At 34.2% G+C, this 22,565-nt stretch overlaps 1 protein-coding gene across 1 annotated transcript; it reads left to right on the forward strand.

Annotated features, from left to right (window-relative positions):
- Positions 1–2,207: 2,207 nt before the first annotated feature.
- On the forward strand, positions 2,208–22,335 carry LOC145265694 (S-crystallin SL20-1-like). The gene is made up of 6 exons (XM_080121752.1): positions 2,208–2,390; positions 4,563–4,658; positions 8,548–8,695; positions 12,292–12,298; positions 16,879–16,986; positions 22,143–22,335. Exons 1-6 carry the CDS (start codon positions 2,258–2,260, stop codon positions 22,305–22,307), a joined length of 657 nt encoding a protein of 218 aa, XP_079977878.1. The 5' UTR covers positions 2,208–2,257; the 3' UTR covers positions 22,308–22,335.
- Positions 22,336–22,565: the final 230 nt, after the last annotated feature.

The following is a 22,565-nucleotide window of genomic DNA, read 5'->3' on the forward strand; positions in this document are numbered from 1 at the left end:
TTTCATCAAATAGACAGAGTGAGAAAGTAGCTTAACGGGGGGTGGATATTTTAGTTGTTCGATCAGGCGATGCCCCGTAATGAAACGCATTAAGTGATTTTAAAACACCTCAATGCAATTGGTTAGTTGTTTAGTCTATATCATACAATCAAGGCCATAAAAAAACTACTGAGAGGACATAAATGAAATAAACTTTTACTTTAACAGGAATCGCAAGGATATCTATTCATTTAATGTTCCTATTTACAATGCTTCCCCACGGGACAGAGTTAGACACCAGGATCGTTTTTTAACGTGGAGAAAAGGAACAAAAATAAAAATTGTCTCAGTCGTGAAGGATTACTCCTCCACTGACAGAGAACAAGAAATTGAAGTGCAGCATCTGAAGAACAGATGGTATTTATTTGCTCCCCCACCGAGCAAATTAGGCACAAGGCCGATTTTTAATGTGAGAGGTGAAGGGAGGGGGAAGGGAAAAAGGGGACCAGCTCCCGAGAGGTGGGAAATGGGAGCTGGTTAGAGGTCAGGCATGTGGGGTTGCCCCCACATCTGGTCTTTGCTAGTCATAGCTAGTCATAGCTTGCAGCATCTGCCGGAACAGATACTACACTTTGATCTTGGCCAAATGGCCAAATCATTGTTTTTCTATTCATTTAATGTTGCCTACATAACAATGTATATAACCTGTTCGAATTCTAAAAAAAAAAAGACCCCTTAAAAAAGGGTTACAAACGAATTACTACATGTAATACTATTACGACAAACATTTCTCACTTCTTCGACTGTAAGAAACTTTTCCAAAAACCGATTGTGAATCTGGATAGCATCATTTGGGAAGACAAACGTTCAACCTTCTCAGCCTAATATTCTCACGAAACATGAAGATTGATAACTACCAAGCTCTTTTTTTACACGGTGCTCACCACTTATCAAGGCCCAGAAGCCACTCAGGGATAAGTGTTATTGCAAGTACAGTACGTTAGTGTGGAGATATAATGAAGTGTTTACTTAAGAGGACGGTTAATTAGGAATTTGTTAACGTTGGACTTGAAGACATCCAAGTTGTAGTCAGGTAGGAAGCAGGCAGACAGAACAGAGTTCCACAGGCGTACAGTTCTAAGAAAGAAGCTTTGTTACTGAATCTACGTTTTGATTTAAGCAGAGATAAAGAGTGGGGGAAATTTTTCACAGTGGATTTAGCTAGCCGGGTGTTTTTCGTGAGGGATTGGGGAGGGGGGACCAGAGATTGGAGTTCAGACACAAAGGAAAAACGAATGTACACATATCTAAGGCAACAGCAGAAAGAAAACGACCCAAGTACCTATTTAACTGAACCTGTAAATGGATGGCAACATTTAATGCTACTAAGTCTAAGCTTCTTTCTTTTAATAATTAGAAGAAACATTCTCAACCACGTGTAATCATTACAAATAACAGCATATCGAAGAACTATATATTCAAACTACACGGCTTAGAGTCCACAGGTAACGTGAATTGTACAAATATATTGAATATAATTCTAAGGCTGTTCCGCAAAAAATGGGCTCCCTTTAACTGACTAGAAAAATTGCTCACATGAGAGTATCCTATATCTCTACAAAGGCACAATTCACAATATGCATATGAGTATTATTACCACATCTACCCAGGGTGTCTATACCTCTTGCATCCCTTTCTTAGACAATTTCCAAAATAAGAGTCTCAAAGCTAATAGATCACGCACTATCCACTAAACCAAACCCCTGCCCCATCGTCTACAAGGAACAATACAGATTGCACACAAAGAAGTTTGTATTAAGTTTTTAATTCTTAATTATAGAATAGCAACTTATTTTGGCTTTGGTAGCATTTTAGACCACAAATATTTATTCCGCTTGTATGAATATGGCCGATATAAAAATGGAATTAATAGAATTTTTGCAAACTGGCCCTCTTACATGTAAAACAAAGACTTTAATAGTCCGACTTATTTAAAAATAACAAAACAATAACTGCATATCAAGACAATGCGTTGCATTTTTTCTTTGTTTTTGATTGCATTTTATCTGTGCAACTGCATCAGATTTGTACAGTTGCCATGTTTGCTGCACCGAATATTGGCAGATGTTTCGATTGTGATTTACGTCGTTCTTTGCATCTACCTTATAAAGGTCTGCGATTATGACTATCTGTAAGTAGATCTGTTTGTGAGTTACGACAATCACAACTCGAAGTTTTCTTTTTTCCTTTCTTGCGATTCATCCGAATTATACCTACCATGCCTAACTATACTCTGTATTACTTCAATGGCCGCGGACGTGCCGAGATTCTTCGTATGATGTTCGCAGCTGCCGGCGTCAAATACATGGACAAGAGGTTCGAGTTCCATGAATGGGACAAATACAGGAATGGTAAGAAATTTCGCCAATCCCGTTAATTGTAGAGAGTAGTCGCGCAATATTTCTTGTGTATACCTACATGTAGTTTCATTGGTTGGTTATTTTTGTTTTACGACATATCAAACCTTTTCAGATTATTTAATGCCGAATCCAGTGATTTTGAAGAAAAAGTTATTAATAGAATATATTTGCTTGTTTTTTTTCAAGTCAGTTTCTATTTAACCCATAGTTGGGACCCTGACAGGCACAACCACTCCGGGTCAGAGTGGACCAGGGAGCAATGGAAATTAAGGGGTGGCTCCACCCTTCCCAAAGCCGGCAAGCTGGGGCCTTACCATCGGATATAGTTTAAGGTCATATCCAGGACCATGTACTTTGAAGCATTGTAGTATATATATATATATATATATATATATATATATATATATATATATATATATATATATATATATATATATGTATATATATATATATGTATATATGTATATATATATATATATATATATATAGTGGAGATTGTAATTAATAAAAATTGAAGAAATGCTCAATAATGTTTTAGAGCAAATATGCGTTTTATTTTTTATTACCATATCTTTCTGTTAAGTTACATCGTCTGTAGCGTCCTCATACTTCTGTAAAAGTCTGAGGACGGTACAGAAGGCCACAAAAAAATGGCCGTGTAGCCGAAACAATAATGTAACTTAACAGAAAAATACGGTAATAAAAAATAAAACGTATATATATATATATATATATATATATATATATATATATATATATATATATATATATATATAATACGCATCAGGGTTGCTTGAAAGCCAAATCACAACGTTGTAAAGTTGGAGAAAAAAAGTCAGCTAGTAAAGATCTGCGTGTTGCCGCTCAGAGGTTGTATGTTAAAATGCCGGAACAGTGTGCTGGCGTGTCGAGATTGCCGGCGGGGTGAGAGTTCTGCCATAGGCTTATTATTATTTTACAACATGGCAAGAAAGAAGAAGAAAGATGAAAACAAAAAAAGATGTACAAAATACTTAGGATGGAGTTTGACTCCGAAATATATTTGAATTATAAATTTCAAACAAGTAAAATATTTATTTTCGTAATATTGTGTTGTGATTTAGCTTTGACGCACACCAGATTCGTAGTTTATTTATTCAAATAAAATCAACGTTTCTATAACGGAACTCACACCTCTGGCACACACAAACACACACACACATATATATATATATATATATATATATATATAAATATATATATATATAAATATATATGTGTATATATATTTATATATACGAGAAAACAGTTAATAAAACATGTTAAAATAAAATTTGAAATGAGTTAAAAACATATTTACTCATAAGAGGAAACACTAGATAAGTGGATAGTCCTTAATCCGCGGAGTTTCGAAAAAATACTTTCCTTCTCATCAGAGGGTCGGAATTAGCAAAATGCGGGATCGGATTTTGCATATAAAAGTATTTGATGAAACAACAAGTAAGTCAAAGATCTTACTTGAAAACAAAAAAAAGTAGAAGCAGAGGGAATATGGTGAAGAAAAAGATAATTACACAGACTATCCATTAATGTTTTGGGATATTCCCAGCTTCTGGATACTTGGCAACCGTCCTATTTCTAACATTCGAATGTATTGAATTCTCACATCTAATAAGTTCCCCAACTCTTGCTGCAGTATAAGTTCCTCATACCATTATCCCTCATTCCCGTATTTAAGTGTCGTTTTTATGCAACTTGGCGAAAATCTTTCTCCAGTTCTTCGGATACATCCTTCAGGAGCATCACTACGAAGACAAAATCCTGATTCCTCTGACCAGAAAACATTCCTTAACCAGTCTGTAGTTGCCATAACACAAGATAAAAGTTGTTTCTATCATTGATGTTATTCTTAGAGTAAAATTGCTTATTTTCACACATTTTGGAAGAAAATATCATTTATTTCATTCGTCTCGATATTGAATATCTAGAAAGAAAATTTCCAGCCCCTGTTTTGAATTCTTTGCTATGGTCACTAAACTTATTTCCAACATTTGTTTTATGTGTTAATAGCACAAAATATATGCCTAAACCTCGTAGAAATAAATATATCAATACTAATAAAAATTGTTGCATAAATAACTATTATTGTCTCGAACTGATATCTATAATGTAATCTCATTTCAGATATGCCAGGCATGTGCGTTCCTGTGTTGGAAATGGACGGCGGAATGAGGATGCCGGAGACAATGGCCATTGCTAGGTATTTAGCACGCGAATACGGTAGGTATTTTTTGTGGGGTACAAATCACCCTTATTTCAGAACTAAGTGGAATCAACTAGTCCTATGAATAACACTAGTTTCAGAGACTAAATGGAGACATTCATACCATGTTTAACCGCATGCTATGAACACGTTCCTTTGATACTACTTTAGTGGCTCCTGTATTCTTTATGATAAATACATATTATATTTATACACGTTACATTACTTGTGGTTTCCTTCATTTGTGACCCTTAGCACGGGTCTACAACGTATATATATATATATATATATATATATATATATATATAATTATTTTTTACTATAATAATTAAATACCTACAGACACTAGTTTTTCATCCTTTCGGGATTCTTCAGTGCAGGGTGTCACGATTACTACCAGTCGAACGATTCGAACCCCGCGACATCTCTGGCTCGATTAGCAGAGGCCGTATCCATTCGGCTACCATTAACCGTGTGAAATAGCGTTGAATCTTAAACATTTTAATTTAAATGTTCATTACGTCAGACAGACAGTGATCAAATCGTTATACGATGATCTACGCATAAGAGCTAAATTGACCGACTTTTTAATTCAACTGAAAGTGCTCAACGATAAAAAACGAATTTCTTAAAGGGGCTGTCATAATTATTTTTTTACTATAATAATTAAATACCTACAGACACTAGTGTTTCATCCTTTCGGGATTCTTCAGTGCAGGGTGTCACGATTACTACCAGTCGAACGATTCGAACCCCGCGACATCTCTGGCTCGATTAGCAGAGGCCGTATCCATTCGGCTACCATTAACCGTGTGAAATAGCGTTGAATCTTAAACATTTTAATTTAAATGTTCATTACGTCAGACAGACAGTGATCAAATCGTTATACGATGATCTACGCATAAGAGCTAAATTGACCGACTTTTTAATTCAACTGAAAGTGCTCAACGATAAGAAACGAATTTCTTAAAGGGGCTGTCATAATATATATATATATATATATATATATATATATATATATATATATATATATATATATATATTGTTGTGGGGTACAAATCACCCCTATTTGAGAACTAAGTGGAATCAAAAGTCCTATGAATACCATTGGTTTCGGAGACTAGACGGAGACGTTCCTCTTCTACCACTTTAGTGGCTCCTGTATTCTTTGTAATAAATCCATATTATATTTTATACACTTTACACTGATGGTGGTTTCGTCCATTTGTATCCCCTAGCACGGGACTACAACAGTATTATAAGACGCTAAGAAACCAACTAAAATTGGTTGCAAGGGTGTATATTGCTATGATATATAATTGCAGTTATAGTTCATAACTTTTGTTTTATATACAGTTACGATCTTGTTTAAGGGTGCATAGAAAAACAGAACACGGGAATAGAGTAATAAATGCAATGGCAGAAACATGCAAAAGTTAGGGTTGTTCGCACAGCCGACGAACTACCTTCGTTTGTCGACCGGATATCGACTTCCGCCAAACGGCTTTTTCTTTCCGATATTTAATGCGTCTAGATTAGTTCATTCGTAGGTAACAAAGGCCGTTCACCACAGCAATAAGCTGATCCCCAAATCTCACCTACTAATTCCATGGTATGTTGTACAATATCTTCACAACACCGAGTTGGCCGATGGTTTAGCGATCACCAGAGGTTTCGACTGGTGTTTCTCGATTTCCTTTACACACCCACGTTGCTTTAAGATCCATAAAAAGAAGAGATTAGTGTGATCCAGACGACGAAGTTTGGATTTGTTGCTGGAGGGAAGAAAAGTTGCCAAGAAATCAAAAGAAAATGTCGGAAAGCGCTTGTTATAAACACTGACAACGTTTATTAACATAATCTTCAATAAAAACCGCGGAATGGAAATGATTGTCAGAATGACTGGCGGAATGATTGTCGGAATGATTGTCGGAATGACTGGCGGAATGACTGACGGAATGGAAATGAGTGTCGGAATGACTGGCGGAATAAAGTTTTCTTAGAAAATCTTAACTATAATTAGGCAGCGTTAATGATGGATAATGCAGCGTAAACGGGTTTGGTTCTTTAAACGGCGACAAAAAAAACGAACTAACAAAAATCTTTGCAATCCTATCATCTCTTTCCATAAATGAACTTCAGTATATGCCTGGCGTGTCCGCCAAATAATACATCTTTCTATCTCCATTCAATGATAAACGCCTGGATGACTTAGAATCATTGTCTTGGTTATTTCTTGATTCTGTAATGGCCCTCTCTATGCCATAATTAATCTGAAGATTGTTTGAAAGAAATTTTTGAAGATATCTGAGAGATATGCATCTCAAAAGAATTAGGTCTGTTGTATGTGATAAATATCCATGATTGAACTCAATTTTCATTAAACAAACACCAACGTGATCATCCATATTATAAATGAAAGTGTCTTGTTTTCAACTGTTTGATCGATACTTAAAACTTCAAATACCTGTGTTTTGTTTTAATAAAATTAAAAACGTTGCCTACGAAACTAAGTAAGAGATTTTCCAAAACGTTTGTTTATTCAACGTATATGACTTTTCCTACGGCATAATCACGTTGACACAGTAGTTCTCGCAAGATCACCGAAGTTAAGCAATGTTGAGCCTGGCTAATACCAGATGCGTGACCATTTGGGAATTATCAACGCTGTATTTGCTCTCCGCTTATCTCGCCATCGTTTCCAATCGTCCTTAACCTCCACTTGCCACTTATATTCAACCATGTCGATTCAGAGAAAGATATGGTGGGAGACTGCACAACTCTTGCCACAAAAATTTCACGCGAAGGCACCCTTACAGTGGGTATCCACACTCTGTCAAAACTAGAGCAAACCATATAATTTTCGAAAGATGAGATTAAAGCAAGGGTACCTAAAGGGGGTGATCCTTGAAACTTTATTATTCCTGATATTCTGTTATGACCTTGTTTTAGGGGTCACAAGGAAAACAGAACATGCTAATAGAGTAACAAAATTTATTGACAGTTAAAAAAAGTGAGGGTTGTTTGGTAAACCGACAAACAGCATTGCTTAGTCCACCGGATAGCAACTCCTGCCATACGGCTTTGTTTTCTGATATTTATTATGTATGGATCAGTTCATTTGTAAGTAACACAGGTAGTCTGCAATGACATATACAAACTTTCCATAGGTTTACTAATCGTCTTGTTATTGTCTGGTTGAAGAATACATAAGGAATGTTGATAGGTCTACCAATCGATTGATATGGTGTTTAAAATTGATATACTAGGACCTCTATCCAGTCATGGTCGTGGGAACAAGAACATGCTACCCCGTGAAATTAATCAACGGATCCATTGGAAATTCGGTTCAAATCGCTGAGCTCGACATAAACATTCTCAAGGTAAAGATACAACCGAGAAGGGCGGAGGTTACATCAACTGAAATACCGTGAAAAGTGACACTAAAAGTGAGATCAGGAGTCCGAAGAATCCCAATTATACGAATAACTATTTCGGTATATCACAAGTGCATTTTGTTAGATGAAAAAAATGTCGAAATCGATTGTTAGTTAATTAATTTTGTCGGCACACCTAAATTTGACGCACTTGGAAGCGAGAGATACGGGTCTGCCGAAACTACATAGTTAGTTGTCTACTCAAAATCAGTGTACATTTAGGTTTCGCGGACTTGCACAACCACACACAAATACAAACCCACATATACATATTTCTTTCTTTAAAACATTGTTTTAACTTCTGGGTCAAGTTTTCATATGATACGATGTAAAGACGTTCGTGCGAAAAATCTTGTTTCGGGCGTTTGTGAAAACGATAGGATCGCGTGGTCGAGATAAGCACTGATTTGTCGCATTTGTTCAATCCCGACTTACAAAGATCCTTTAATAAAAACATTTTATTGAACAGGATTCTACGGCAAAACCAACCTGGACATGATGAGGTGTGACTACATCGCTGATTGCTTTTATGAAATCATGCACGATTACATGAGGTACTACCACTGGAAGAACGGACGTTTCAGGGTAAGTAAAACCTTTTCTATTGTTACCAACAGGTCACTCGGCGTTGCTCGGTCGTTCGATACACTTAAATATGATATTTTAATTCATAATGATTACATATTAATTACTATAGAGACAAGATATATAAATATATATATATATATATATACATACATATATATTTGTATATATATGTATGTATATATATATACACATATAAATATATACATATAAATATATATATATATATATATTCTTCAGAATTGAGAGTATCACCAGGACCGCTGCGAGGAAGGCAGGTTCTCTCTACCGTGCTAGAAAGCTACTAACGCCCGAAAGTATCCTATACCTCTATAAGGCCACCATTCGCCCATGTATGAAGTATTGTTGTCATATTTGGGCTGGTGCATCTGCCACTTGTCACTCGCTCCCAGATAAGGTTCAAAAGAGAGTCTCCAATCTAATAGGTCCTGAACTGTCATCAAAACTTCAGCCTCTGCCCCATCGACGAATTGTTGCATCTCTCTGCCTGTTCTAAAAGTACTTTAACGGTGAATGCTCTGACGAACTGAAAGCACTTTTGCCCCACTCGACGTAAATACCCCCGACAAACCCGACAAGACGCTAAATCCCACCCCTTCACAGTAGAGACCCCTAGATGTAAGAGAGCCTTCTACTCCAGTAGTTTCTTCTCCAGAACATCTAGGCTTTGGAATTCCCTTCAATTTCCCTGCTTCCCCGACTGTACTGACATCAGATGTTCAAGTGCAACGTGAACCGACATCTTGCTGCCCAACTCCCTGCACAGTACCCCTGATGCTTATCTCCCTGATAGTACGCCCCTACCATAAAGTGCCAATTTGCTTTGTCTGGGGTGAAAATGTAATTAAAAAATCAGCTGGTCTGGAAACCTGTGATTATTGGCAGTAATATTCTATAATACTATCCCATCTAAATAAAAATTGCTCGATATACAAGAGAGAGAAAATGAATCAAATTTTAGTCATTCTGTAATTATGACGTGAATGGTTAAATTTCAAATCAAACTTCTTATTCTATGATATTTAAATACTTAAAAATAAACTTTTAATTGTGATTTTCCATGTATCACTGACTATAGCAAATAAGGTGCAAACGATTATAATTATTTGCTAATATTTTCTCCTCTGAAGAGATGGTAGGCATCGAAATCCTATAGGATGAGAAGTTATAATATTTCAAATGTATTCTTTGTCTTACATAGAATAATAAAATTATTTTGATTTGAAATTTAACCATTACACGTCATAATTTTTTTAATTTATTAAATGACTAAAATTTTATGTATATATATATATATATATATATATATATATATATATATATATATATATATACTTGCAAAAGTACCCGTCGTTGACTGGGTTCAAAAACAGCCTACAGAAAATGGACTCTGATTTATGAAAGTATGATAGGTTTTGAAAAGGAAGGGTTGTAGAAAGATAGCTTCGAATTTTAGGTATCAAAACCAAAGCAAAATATGATGAAAGTAAAAATAAAATAGATAAACCCCATAATTTATTATACCATACCTGTTCACACTGAAACACTTATCACAATATTCTGTGGATCTATATTAAAAACCCATGTTAAACTTTGTGACATATTTCCATTCTATGGAGGTCAGGCGCGAACGAACACCCCATAATTTTATTATACCATATTTCTTCAAACTGAAACATAATTATCAAAGTATACTTACGCAGATAGAGATGAAAAGTATTCATTAAAGTGTGTGCCTATTTTCATTCTATAAAGGCCAGGCGCGAACGCAGACCCCACAATCTTATTATACCATCCCTATTTAAGTTAAAAAATACTTATCAAAATAGTATTATGAACATCCGTGTCAAAAACACTTGTAAACGTCTTTTTTTAAATTTTTATATTTTTTATTTCCATACTTTGTGGACCAGGAGCGTACGCAGACTCCACAATTTTAATGAATCATTATTACGCCCGATCAAACATATCCATTTCTGTGTCTCGATACATCTTCTATCATTATATGTGATCAGTTTTCTATAATAGTCAACCATATAGGAGCGTATTCGTGACCAGACACACACAAACGTTTCGCGGAGTTTCAAAGAATGCCACTCTAGATATTGTTCTCATCAGAAGACAGTAAGAAATTGGCATATTATTATTGTACCTATTCACAATGCCTCCCCACGGGCAGAGTTATACACCAGGGTCGTTGTAGACATTTTCTGGTTGATACATTAGATGAAACAATGATTTATTTGCCGTTTGCTTGCTATACTTATAATTTTTAATCAGCTAATCTTCTGCCACAGCTAAGCATTTTAAATTTGGCCCTCTCCCCTTTAAATGTTAGCATCCGCTGATCTGTTTTTTTTTCAATACGCATTGATATATTCTTGTTGTCTGGGTTGCTTCTGTTTTCTAGATTGACACCTAAAAGTCGGGCAACTCTAATTTTAACTGACCCAACTTTCACTTATATAAATGACTAATTCAGACATTGAATTAGTCATTTATCATCTAGTCTACGATGGATGCGGATGTTTGTTGGTTTTCTTTTCATTTGCTTATTTTCCTTGATTGAATATTGACTTTTGCTTCTATGCGAACGCAGCACGTCTTACAAGAGTAATTTCTCTTATGAACGTTAAGCTGCATTTTACTATACCTTTCCAACTGGATTCGTTCGAACTTGGACTTTAAATCCATTTTTGATTTTTTGACAAAAATCATAGTTACGTCGCCCGGGGGGTCAAAAGGGCTTGAAATGGCAAAAAATAGCACTATCTCAGACATAGAACCTTTTCCGACCGTTAGATTTTGCTGAAAATTACCCAAAAGCAAAATCACATGATATACATCTGGAAAGGTAATAGTTGACCCCGTGAAAATTCTGGTGCTTGAGTCCTAGGGTCTCTTAAGGGTGGAAAACACAGCTTTCCGGGTTATTTTTATTTTTCTCTTAAAATTTAAGGCATAAGTTGGGGGTCCATATGGTTTGTTTATTTGCTCGTTTGTTTTAAAGTTATTTTTTCCGATGGCTCGTGTAAATGATTAACATATATTTTTATCGATTCTTAACTGCCAGTCGTCACAAGCGTACGTTTATGTTTTTGAAAATATCTGCACTGATTACATAGCTTTTACGATAATTGTCCTCCCTAACTAAAATCAACATTTACAAATTTATAAAAAAATCAGAATCAGACTCGGTAAGTGTATCAGATTCGAGAATTAAAAACGGAATCGCTAATTGTAAAGCATCTTAAAAATGTCTCTTTAATTAGAACGAGAATAAGCCGGCTGTAGCCTGCATGCGGTCAGAAGAAAGAGAAACGCGTGGTAGATTAGATGACGTGTGAGAGAGCTAAAGAGTTTTTGGTTGTGTCGAAACGAGTGAGAAACGGGAATAAACTGTAAAAAATATGCCGACCCGGATTTTTATTTATATTTTTAAATATGCTTAAAGTAATAATTACTTTACACTTGACTGACGATTATCAAGGCCTACATGTGACTTAAGGATAAGGGTTAATGAGCTTAAGCTGTTCATTGGGAAAATCATGTAGAATTTACTGGACAAGGTGACGGTTTGATGGGTATTAATGTTTTTCTCTTTTAGTTCAACAGTGGCAGCAACAGTGGAATGAGCAGTCCGACCAAGGGGGCCCCGATCAACGGCAGCGGGGTCAAGGGCAGCGGTGAAATGATGAATGCAAACTTCGATGTGAGTAATTCATGATTTTTTTCTGTCGCATTTTCTTTGTTGACTCACACACACACACACACACACACACACACATACAGAATTACACACAAACTAATATAGTGGAGCAAGAAACTGCAAAACTCAACAAAATGTGTCGAAGCAATGTTCGCTTGTAATGACTACTATTCCGTAAAAAAAACTTGCAAAGGCAAATTTGAAAATTACTCACAATATATAAACATATATACATATATATATATATATATGTGTGTGTGTGTGTGTGTGTGTGTGTGTGTGTGTGTGTGTGTGTGTGTGTGTGTGTGTGTGTGTCGCTTATTTCGGCTTGGTTTCCAGTCATCTTATATATATATATATATATATATATATATATATATATATATATATATTCTTGGCCTGAAAACGTAATCTCCCCAATAATCGGTGATTACAGAAACGTGTACGCACATATGTAGTCAGCAATGTTTGTATAAATAAATTAAATATACCTGGTCTGTTAACTAATTGAGAAGTTTTTGGTAAACCCGTGTTGTTTCAGTGGATGTACTTTAGGAAACTATACTCTACTGGCATAATAAATATATATATATATATATATATATATATATATATATATACAGCATTATTTCCAGTCGTCCTGAACCTTCATTTGCCATTGGTATTCAATAATATGATTGGAGATTGCGCAACTCTTGCAACACACACACAAAAATTCACACGAATGCACCCTCATAGTGGGTATCCATGATTTGTGAAGAATAAAGGAAGCCTTTATATATATATATATATATATATATATATATATATATATATATATATTTCATTTACTCACATAAATTAATATACGAAAGTATAAATTTTAGTATTCACTTTAATTGTGCTCAATACGTAGGTAGAGCTAGTTATAGTAAGTTATAAAATATATATGACGATTAAGCTACACTTTTAGCTCGCGTTTCATCCACTCTAGGATCTTCAAGCTTATTCGCGAATTTTGTGGTTGTCTGTCGTTTTTATATACGCACCATCTATTGAGAGTAAGCCAATCAGCTTGCTAGTATCTACCGCACCCTTCCTATCAGCCAATGAAGATGCACTTACCAGGAAAATGCCTATTTGACCTCTGGTTGACCTTTTCCTTTGTGTGTGTGCTCTATTTAGCCTGGATATCTTGTTTCTTGACCTATTTTAAATTTAGGTTAGTTTTTTTATATTAGTTTATATATATATGTATATATAAAGATATATATATATATGTATATATATACATACATACATATATGTGTGATAGTTTATGTATATTCATGTTTATTTAATTTATTTATTTGTTTATTTTCTATTGTTTTTGTTAGTTTTAAATTATTTTGTATCGCTATCCTAGAGTAAATTTTATTCTGTGAACACAATTGTTCGCTATTTCTCTTCTACAGTTTTATGAAGGCATAATCTACCTGGACCGTCTAGGTTTCTACATGTGGTAGCTTGTCTTATTTTCCATTCGACTACCGACGAGTGTCCGCTTTCCTTGAGTTCCCAGTATTTATTTGTTAGCGTTCTTTTTATACGGTGTTTTCTTTTTATTGTTTAATGTATTTTTGTGGTCATAATATCGAGTTTTGAAATCTAAGGAAGTCATACCAACGTAATATTTTTTTGCTATTCGGGTTTTCTTTCGCAAATATAGTGGCCATGTGCGGTTTCTACAGTTGCATTTATCTTGTTCGTTATTAGTATTTTTATTTTTGTTTCTAGTATGGTTGTTGTTGTCCGAGATTAGTTTATTATTATTATTATTATTATTATTATTATTATTATTATTATTATTATTATTATTATTATTATTATTATTATTTCTGCTAGTGTTAGTTTTATTTTTGTCATGGTGTCTACTTTTTTATTGTTTATTTTGCTGTTGTTTACATTGTTTTTATTTAATATTTTGTTATTAGGTGTTTTAATTATCATCTCTAAGTTTTCGCCGTAGCTGTAGGATTACTTTAAGGTATTTTTATTGAACATTTTGTGTAAGGGGCTGGTTGCGAGAAAGTGTATTTCAATAAGATCTAGAAATCTCTAGCCAAGTTTTGTTTTTATCATTTGATTGTATGGCGCCGTATACCAGATTATATTTCTTTTTCTTCTATTTTTAATTTTATTATAGTTATTGGTATTTTGTTGCTTATATTTTTGTATCCACTATTTTTAGGGCTGTTTTATAAATATTTGTTGACCTGTTTCATGCATTTTCATCGCTTGAGTTATTGTTTAGTCTACTTACGATCGAGTTAGGAATCTGTTTTATAATTGATGGTGGATTATTGGACTTAGGATTTACGTATATTGAAGTAGCGTTATCTTTTAAGTAGGGTCCATATGTGTTTTTATCTAAATTTAACGTGACGTCCAGGAAGTTGGTTATTTTTATGTTAGCTGATATGTCTATTTTAGGCTTAATTTTTTCATTTCCTTGTGTATGATTTTCTTAAAGTTATCTCCCTTGACTTTGATGGAGTCTTTTTTTATAGCTAGTCCATCATCTCTATGTAGGCCGATATCCGTAGTATATGCTTGTGAGGGTATATAGAATGAATAATTCCACGATCTGATGCCTCTGCAGAATCCTGGGCACCCATCGATAAATCAAGGGAATTTTTCATTTTAGTTTTTATCCATTTGTTATTGTTATTTATTAGAACTGATTTTCTACATTTTTTAGAGATGTTGATTTCTTCCGAGGATATATCAGTTTATGCCTCAGCAAATTCTAGGGCAATGTTAAAAGTTCTTCAAATATCGGGGGATAGAAGCCTATGATGTCGAACTGTATAAACCTATAATTACCTTTGCTTTCTATATTTTTAAACCAGGTGATTGCATCGGCAGTATTTGGCCACTGGTTTAATTCTAGGTCTTTTTTTATTTGTTTGTTTACTCTAGAAAGTATTGCTTTGCTAATTCTACCTATTTCTGGTTTAGTTGGGTTTATCAAACGGGTGCTGGGATTATTATTGAAGTCACATTTGTGGTCTTTAAGCAGAATGTATGCCTATAAGTTACATTGCAGAAGTTACAGTATAATGTTAACAGACATCTTGTTGCTCAACTTCCAACGTAGTATCCCTGCAACTTATGTCCCTGATAGTAGCCCTTACATCAAAGTGGCACTTTTCTTAGTTATGGGTGAAAATGGAATAAAAAAAACTGCATCCAGACTAATTAACCTTACTGAGTTTTCCTCCCATGTATTTTCCCAATAGTCTATACTATTTCTTAATGTCTTTGATATTTAGAGAAACAGTGACTCTTTTTTTTCTTAATTTATTTGTATAATAATTAAGATCAAGTAATATGTTAAAGGCTTTTGAGCTATTTTTGGTTGGTTGATTGGTAGTTTTAGTTTTACGGCATATCAACTCTTTTCAGGTTATTTAATTCCTAATCCAATTATTTTGAAGAAATTTGTTTTAATAGAATATATTTTTCACGTCGGTTTCTATTTAACCAATAGTTTGGACCCTAACAAGTACTACCCCTCCGGGTCAGAGTGGACATGGGAGCAATGGCAATTAAAGGTTGCCTCCACACTCCCCAAAGCCCGCAAACTGGGGTTTCACCATCGGATATAGTTTAATGTCATATCCGAGACCGAGCTATTTTTTTAATATTTCGTGAAATATCTCTTCCTCAAATTGAGTAATAACGTACGCCCTACAGATATTTATTCCGGATTGAAATTGAAGTAGCAATTGTGGTCTCTTTGTCTTTAGACTACTTGGATTATTTGGACTATTCTCAAAAATTTCGACCGGGTTAGAAATACCTTGATGAACTCGAGTATCTCCAGGTCACACTCGTTAATCCTTTATTTAATTCACTGGGGTAGCATACTCCTGTTTCGTCATTCATGATTAGATAAAAGTATTTTGTAATTCGCAATTGTATTGCTAGTACCGCTTGCTTTGAATATATATTTTTTAACCTCAGAAGAGTATTAATTCGTACTGTTTTTTTACTTAGTATTTTATCCGTTGCGTCACGTATACATTAGTAGAATCCTTTTTAGGGGCTTATCCTTGTTTTTAACTGTAAATGGTACATCTGTAATGTTATTATTACTTTTTTTATAACATGTCATCCCAAACAAGGCACATATACGATATATGCAAATGAAAACTCGGTCGAATTTGAGCATATGTCGCCTTTTTGTGTCCTATCTGTCGGGTTTCGAGTTTTGAGCGTCACACACATCACCTTTGTCACAAAAACTAAATGGACGAACAGACATGCTTATAATCGGAGATATTTTTAAAAGTGTAATAAAATCCATTTTGTGTTTTATCCGCATCTCTGGTAGACATAATCTAATCGCATGTTATTAATTCCACGTTAAATAAATTTGTTTTGATTTCTCCAGTCCTCTAGCATATGAAAATACATAAGACATAAATTCAAACTTATTTTAGCATCTCTTTTCTTTTGCAGACATACATGCAGTGGAGGTACCTAAACACTTGTGGAAGGGTCCTTCCTTTTCTAGAGAAGACCCTGAATACACGTTGTGGTGGAAACCAATTCTTCATGGGAGAACAGGTCAGTCAAACATTTTGATACCCTATCATCACTGGATCAATCGATAGACATCTGTTAGATATTTGACACGTGACCCTCGTAAAAAAAGACATTCGATGGATTGCACACGCGCAAATTAATTCCATTTGAGGAATGCGAAGATTTCAACCATTGTCTATTGGAATGCATTATTTAACCAGAAATATACGTGAAAGGCTTAGAACAATAGACAATGGGAAATATTAAAAAATTACAGGGTAAGACAATGTTTACATAAAACAATAAAACATAAATCGAACAGTCGATCACAAAGCGAGGGCAAGCTGACATATTTTGTTCATTGCCAGACATCCGCACCATACCTTGCCACGCGCCTTCACTGATGTCAACACCCATCAAAACTAAATCGAAAACTGTTTTCAGTGTAAAATAAACAAAATATTTTCATAGATCAGCTGTGTTGTGCTTAGTTCGCTGCCAAGTGTATATATCGTAGACTAGTGACAAAAGTCGATTTGGCAATTTTATAGACTGGAAAACCACATTGAACGACCGGCCGCTGCGAATATATGCCATATCACCTTTACTGTTATAAGCAGAAATAGAGGAAAATAGCTTTAAAATAGTAGGGTTCTCCCTTCTTGGCAGAGAGAATAAACTAAAATTGCGAACTCACATTATTTACGAATAGAGTTCCTGTAAAGTATAATTTGTTTTGTATTGCAAATAGTTCCATGCTCATACGAACCGTGCTTGCTAAATACCATATCAAATTTAGATTGATAATAATCAACTCCAAAAATGAACTTATTTTCAAGTAAAAAAATTAAATCAACTTCAAAATAAGAAATAACCGATTTCAAACTTAAAATTAATTTAATACAAATAAATTAAATATAATTTTTTTTCTTCACTTTTAAGGAATACAAAATTATATAACCGTTCCAAAGTGATTTATTTAAAATTTACTATCATACAAGTTAATTGGAGCTGTTGCTTCTACAGATTATTTTGTAGAGTTTATATATATATATATATATATATATATATACATACACACACATATATATATATATATATATATATATATATATATATATATATATATATATATATATTAGGACAGCCCCTTCAAGAAGCTTATTTTTTATCGTTGAGCACTTTCAGTTGAATTTAGCTCTGATACATAGATCATCGTATAAGGATTAGACGACGGTTCTGATGTAAAGATCATTTAAAATTTAAATGTTAAAATCAACTTTATTTCTCGCGGTTAATGATAGCCGAGTGGATACGGTCTTTGCTAATCAGGCCAGATCCGGCTCGTGTTGCCGGGGTCGAATCTATCTACTGGCGTTAATCGTAACACCCTGCACTGAAGACTCCCGAAAGGATGAAGCACTAGTCTCTGTAATTATTTAATTATGATAGTAAAAAATAATTATATATATATATATCCTTTTGTAGAGTGTATATATATATCACTACTTAATTTACTCACATAAAATTAATATATGAAAGTATAGATTTATGCGTAAACTTTAAGTATTTACTTCAAAAGTGCTCAATACGTAGGTAGAGCTAGTTAGTAATTTATAAAATATATATGGCGATTAAGCTACACTGAATATTCGGCGTTTCATTCACTCTAGGACTCCTCAGGCTTAGCTTAAGCTTATACATATATATATATATATATATATATATATATATATATATATATATATATATATATATATGTGTGTATATATATATATATATAATGAAAACGACCAGTCAATTTCTTTGTTCATATGGTAAGTTCATTAAAATTAGATTTATCACTTTACTAAAAAAATATCTACATTTGAAGTTGATTTATTTTTCTCTTGAAAATAGGTCCAATTTTTAGTTTAATATTATCATTTTGAACTTGAAATATTGTAGAAAAAATTACATCATTCTTACAAACATACAACTGTTATGGCCCGACAAATTTAACCCAGTTTAGTGGGTTCATCGCTACAGTTACTGATGATGTGTTCTGTTTTGTCTGGAAATTTCTCAAAGACAGTAGCTTGTTTTTGCTGGTAACCACCTGTAGAGTGTGTTGATTGTCCTTTCTAACGTTTTATTTTCTTTGCTTTAGGGACAACTAGGTTTTCTCTTCGAGATCCGTTCTATGGAAGAGCTTTGTCGGGTTTCGGATAGATTCATTTAAATAGTCGTTTCATTTGCAATTAATGTATTGCTCAATATGTTAACTATAAACATAAAAGGCAAATGCGGCGCGTGAACTTTTGTATGTCCAAGAAAGTCTTTTTTCGCCGGGCTTCCGGAGGGATAGTTACTATCGCTTAGAAGGTTTTATACACCCCTAGGTAATAATACCTACGATTTGTGAATGCGCATCGCGTCTTGATTTATTTAATTCGACTTTTACAAAATTATACTTATTTCGGCTTCTCACGTGTTGATTCAGTTTTTTCGTATAAAACCGAAACTGATGTGAAACTGATGAGCAGTTCTCGGCGATGGACGTTTGGTCAATGTCGGTTTTCACCGTCATATCAGACAACTGCTTTCATTTGGACACTCCTCTAATAAAGGGGGAGCTGGTTTCCCCCAACATGTTGGAGAAACAAACCCAGACAAATTTGGGTAAAAAAACAAACCCAAAAGAACTACCCACAGTAAAAATTAAGTGCGGAATTAAATTCGCCATGCACCTGCCATTTGTGTGTTTATAAACGTTAAGTGCGTTTCATTACATAATTGCGGACTACGCTGTAGCTCAAAATGACGCAGAAACAGAAGAGTTTTTAGAAGATTTATTTTAATTTTAAAACATCTTGTATCGAATGTTGTATTTACTTGATTTAAAAATAAAATGACTTTTGAATACGGGTCTCTTTTATTTCAAGATTTTAAGTAATCCAACATGGCTTCAGGATAGTTAATCTTTAACTAAATAATTGGCTATTATTTTCATTTTAAATGTTTACAATTAGACATTGAATTTGTACAGTATTTTCGTACGTCCATGCTGATCTTTTTTATTCACTTCCATGACAAATTTGTTTTTACTTCGTAAAATTTGTGTAAAAGGTTAGAAGAACAACAACAGTAAATATATTTGCGTATACCTTCTAGCTAGTCAAAAGTTTGGAATTTTGTTCATCTTCAAAAGATTATCATCAATCATGACCAACAGAAACATAAAAATAACCAGCAAATTCAGAATACTCCGAACGTGTGTATGATCTGTTCTATTATACGGTCGGGGGTGCTGTACAATCTCCAACAGCACGAGGAAAAGATTAGATGCAACTGAAACTTGATTCTTGAAGAGAATTTTAAAGATATAATGGAGAAAAAAGAAATAAAAACAGGAGTCATTAGAAATAGTAAACACAGAAAAGTTTCTAATAAGAATTGTATGAAAATGTATGAAGATTCATATGGTTATGTTTACAAAAAAATGAGAAAAAAAAACAGATTAGTTTAACAGGAAAGATCGTGGGTAGAAGAAGCAGAGGTCGACAACGAGAAACATCGACAGTCTGAATATCTGAGCAACAATAAAAATGATGAGCAACATTGAATTCATTAATCCCTGAAGAGATAAAGTTTGATGGAGAGCCGTAGCTGTCAATGCCTCCAACAGGTAGGACATTACCTGATGATTTGTTTTGAAAAAATTCGAAAACTCTTATATTCGTCCACAGTTTCCCCAGAACAAAAACGATGAGAGACAAACTTATCTAATGCAACAAAATGATTCGGCGTAAAAGCGACGACGAGAACTTGTTTCATCTGCTTGAAATCCTCTCTCGAATCACGGCTTAATCATCGGTATATTGACAGAGTCGCGCCTCTCAGTCTAAGTGATAAAAAACGCGCGACGCTGTTTACACCGCGCACTCCAGAAACCACTCTAACTATTGCAACCAGTGTGTGATCGTGCGAAACGCCATAAAATTCAGGAATCAGCCGAATATCAAACTCTTTGCCTATTGTTATTATTATTATTATTATTATTATTACTATTATTATTATTATGTTATTATATTTATATATTATTATTATCATCACCATTATTATTATTATTATTATTATTATTAATGTTATTATTATTATTATTATTATTATTATTATTATTATTATTATTATTATTATTATTATTGGAATCCAAGCAATTGGAACATAATCGTCCGGATTTGGTCGTCATTGACCAAGTTTCAAAAAACTGGCAGATTTTAGACTCTTCAGTACACTGGAGAAGGAATATGAGAGAGAAGGAGAACGAGAAGTGCAGTAATTATGCTCCATTTGTCTTGGAGATAAGGCGTATACACGGGGTTAATCCCGGTCGTAGTTGGTACACTAGGAGTTGCATCAAGTCCTCTGGAATTGCCATTTGAAAAAAAAAAACTACTAATCCCCGATGTTTCAGGCGACCTTCAGACCTCTGCTATTGTAGGCACCACCAGCATCCTTAGAAAACCCCTTGATCTTCGAAGCTCCTTGTTGGGAGCCGAGATTAAGAGAAATCGTCTGGAAAAGAATCCCATCCCTTTCCAGAGAGACGTTGACATACGAAATCAGAATTATTATTATTATTATTATTATTATTATTATTATTATTATTATTATTATTATTATTATTATTATTATTATATACTATTCTATTAAATATATATTATATTGTATTTAACAATAAAGAGTGACATCGCCACTACAAGATTAGTGATCTTGTCTTCTCTTCTACACTCACTCACGATAAACACCCGTTTTGTTGAAACCAATATCAGTAATTCCCCGCTCTTTATCCGTTCCTAAACCTAAACGTAGATTCCATGAACAAAGCTTCTTTCTTAGAACTGCACGCCTGTAAAACTCTCTTCTGTTTACCTGCTTTCTATCTGATTACAATATGGCCGTCTGCAAGTCCAATGTAACCAAGTTCTCGATGGGCCATTCCCCTTACACTTTTGAGCACTGTACACTCTTTAACCCTTATCCTCGAGTGGCCTCTGGGTCTTGATAAGTGCGATTCACAAGATTCAAAAGTCACAAGTGTTTTTATAATATTGGTACTTACGCAATAGTTGATTTTCAGTATTTTTGGTTTGTATATGCGCTGCAATGTCTGCGATAACAATTTTAAATATTGTTCTTTTTCATCTTTTTAACAGATGATGTGGTGTGATATGATGTGTTACTGCTGCCTGGAAGGTCCTTACGTGGAGAACCAGTCCATGTTCAGCAAGTACCCGAAGTTGATTGCCCTCAGAAACCGTGTGGCCGCCCACCCGAAGATCGCCGCTTACCTGAAGGGACGCTGCGACACCAAATGGTAAAAAAAACGTACGAAAACAAAGAATCAGAAAATCCAACGACCCCGAAATATGATAAACAATGTTTGATTAATGAATGAATTACATATTTGTAACATGTACTGATTATTAAATAAAAAAAACACTAAATAAAATATCTGAAGCAACATCTTTTTGTCTACATTGGTGTGGCAATATTTGCTCTGATACGCAACTCTAAGTGATAAATCTATCCATATGTCTCTATATAAGTGATTGGTTTGGTTGTTTTTGTTTTACGGC

The sequence above is a fragment of the Euprymna scolopes genome, chromosome 40, assembly GCF_053919585.1.
Source record: "Euprymna scolopes isolate OS-2025 chromosome 40, ASM5391958v1, whole genome shotgun sequence".
Taxonomy (NCBI): domain Eukaryota; kingdom Metazoa; phylum Mollusca; class Cephalopoda; order Sepiida; family Sepiolidae; genus Euprymna; species Euprymna scolopes.

Coding starts and splice junctions, on each gene's coding strand:
- LOC145265694 (XM_080121752.1), top strand. CDS start 2,258: ATGCCTAACTATACTCTGTATTACTTCAATGGCCGCGGACGTGCCGAG. Junction 2,391..4,562: donor ATGGGACAAATACAGGAATG/GTAAGAAATTTC, acceptor ATCTCATTTCAG/ATATGCCAGGCATGTGCGTT. Junction 4,659..8,547: donor GTATTTAGCACGCGAATACG/GTAGGTATTTTT, acceptor TTTATTGAACAG/GATTCTACGGCAAAACCAAC.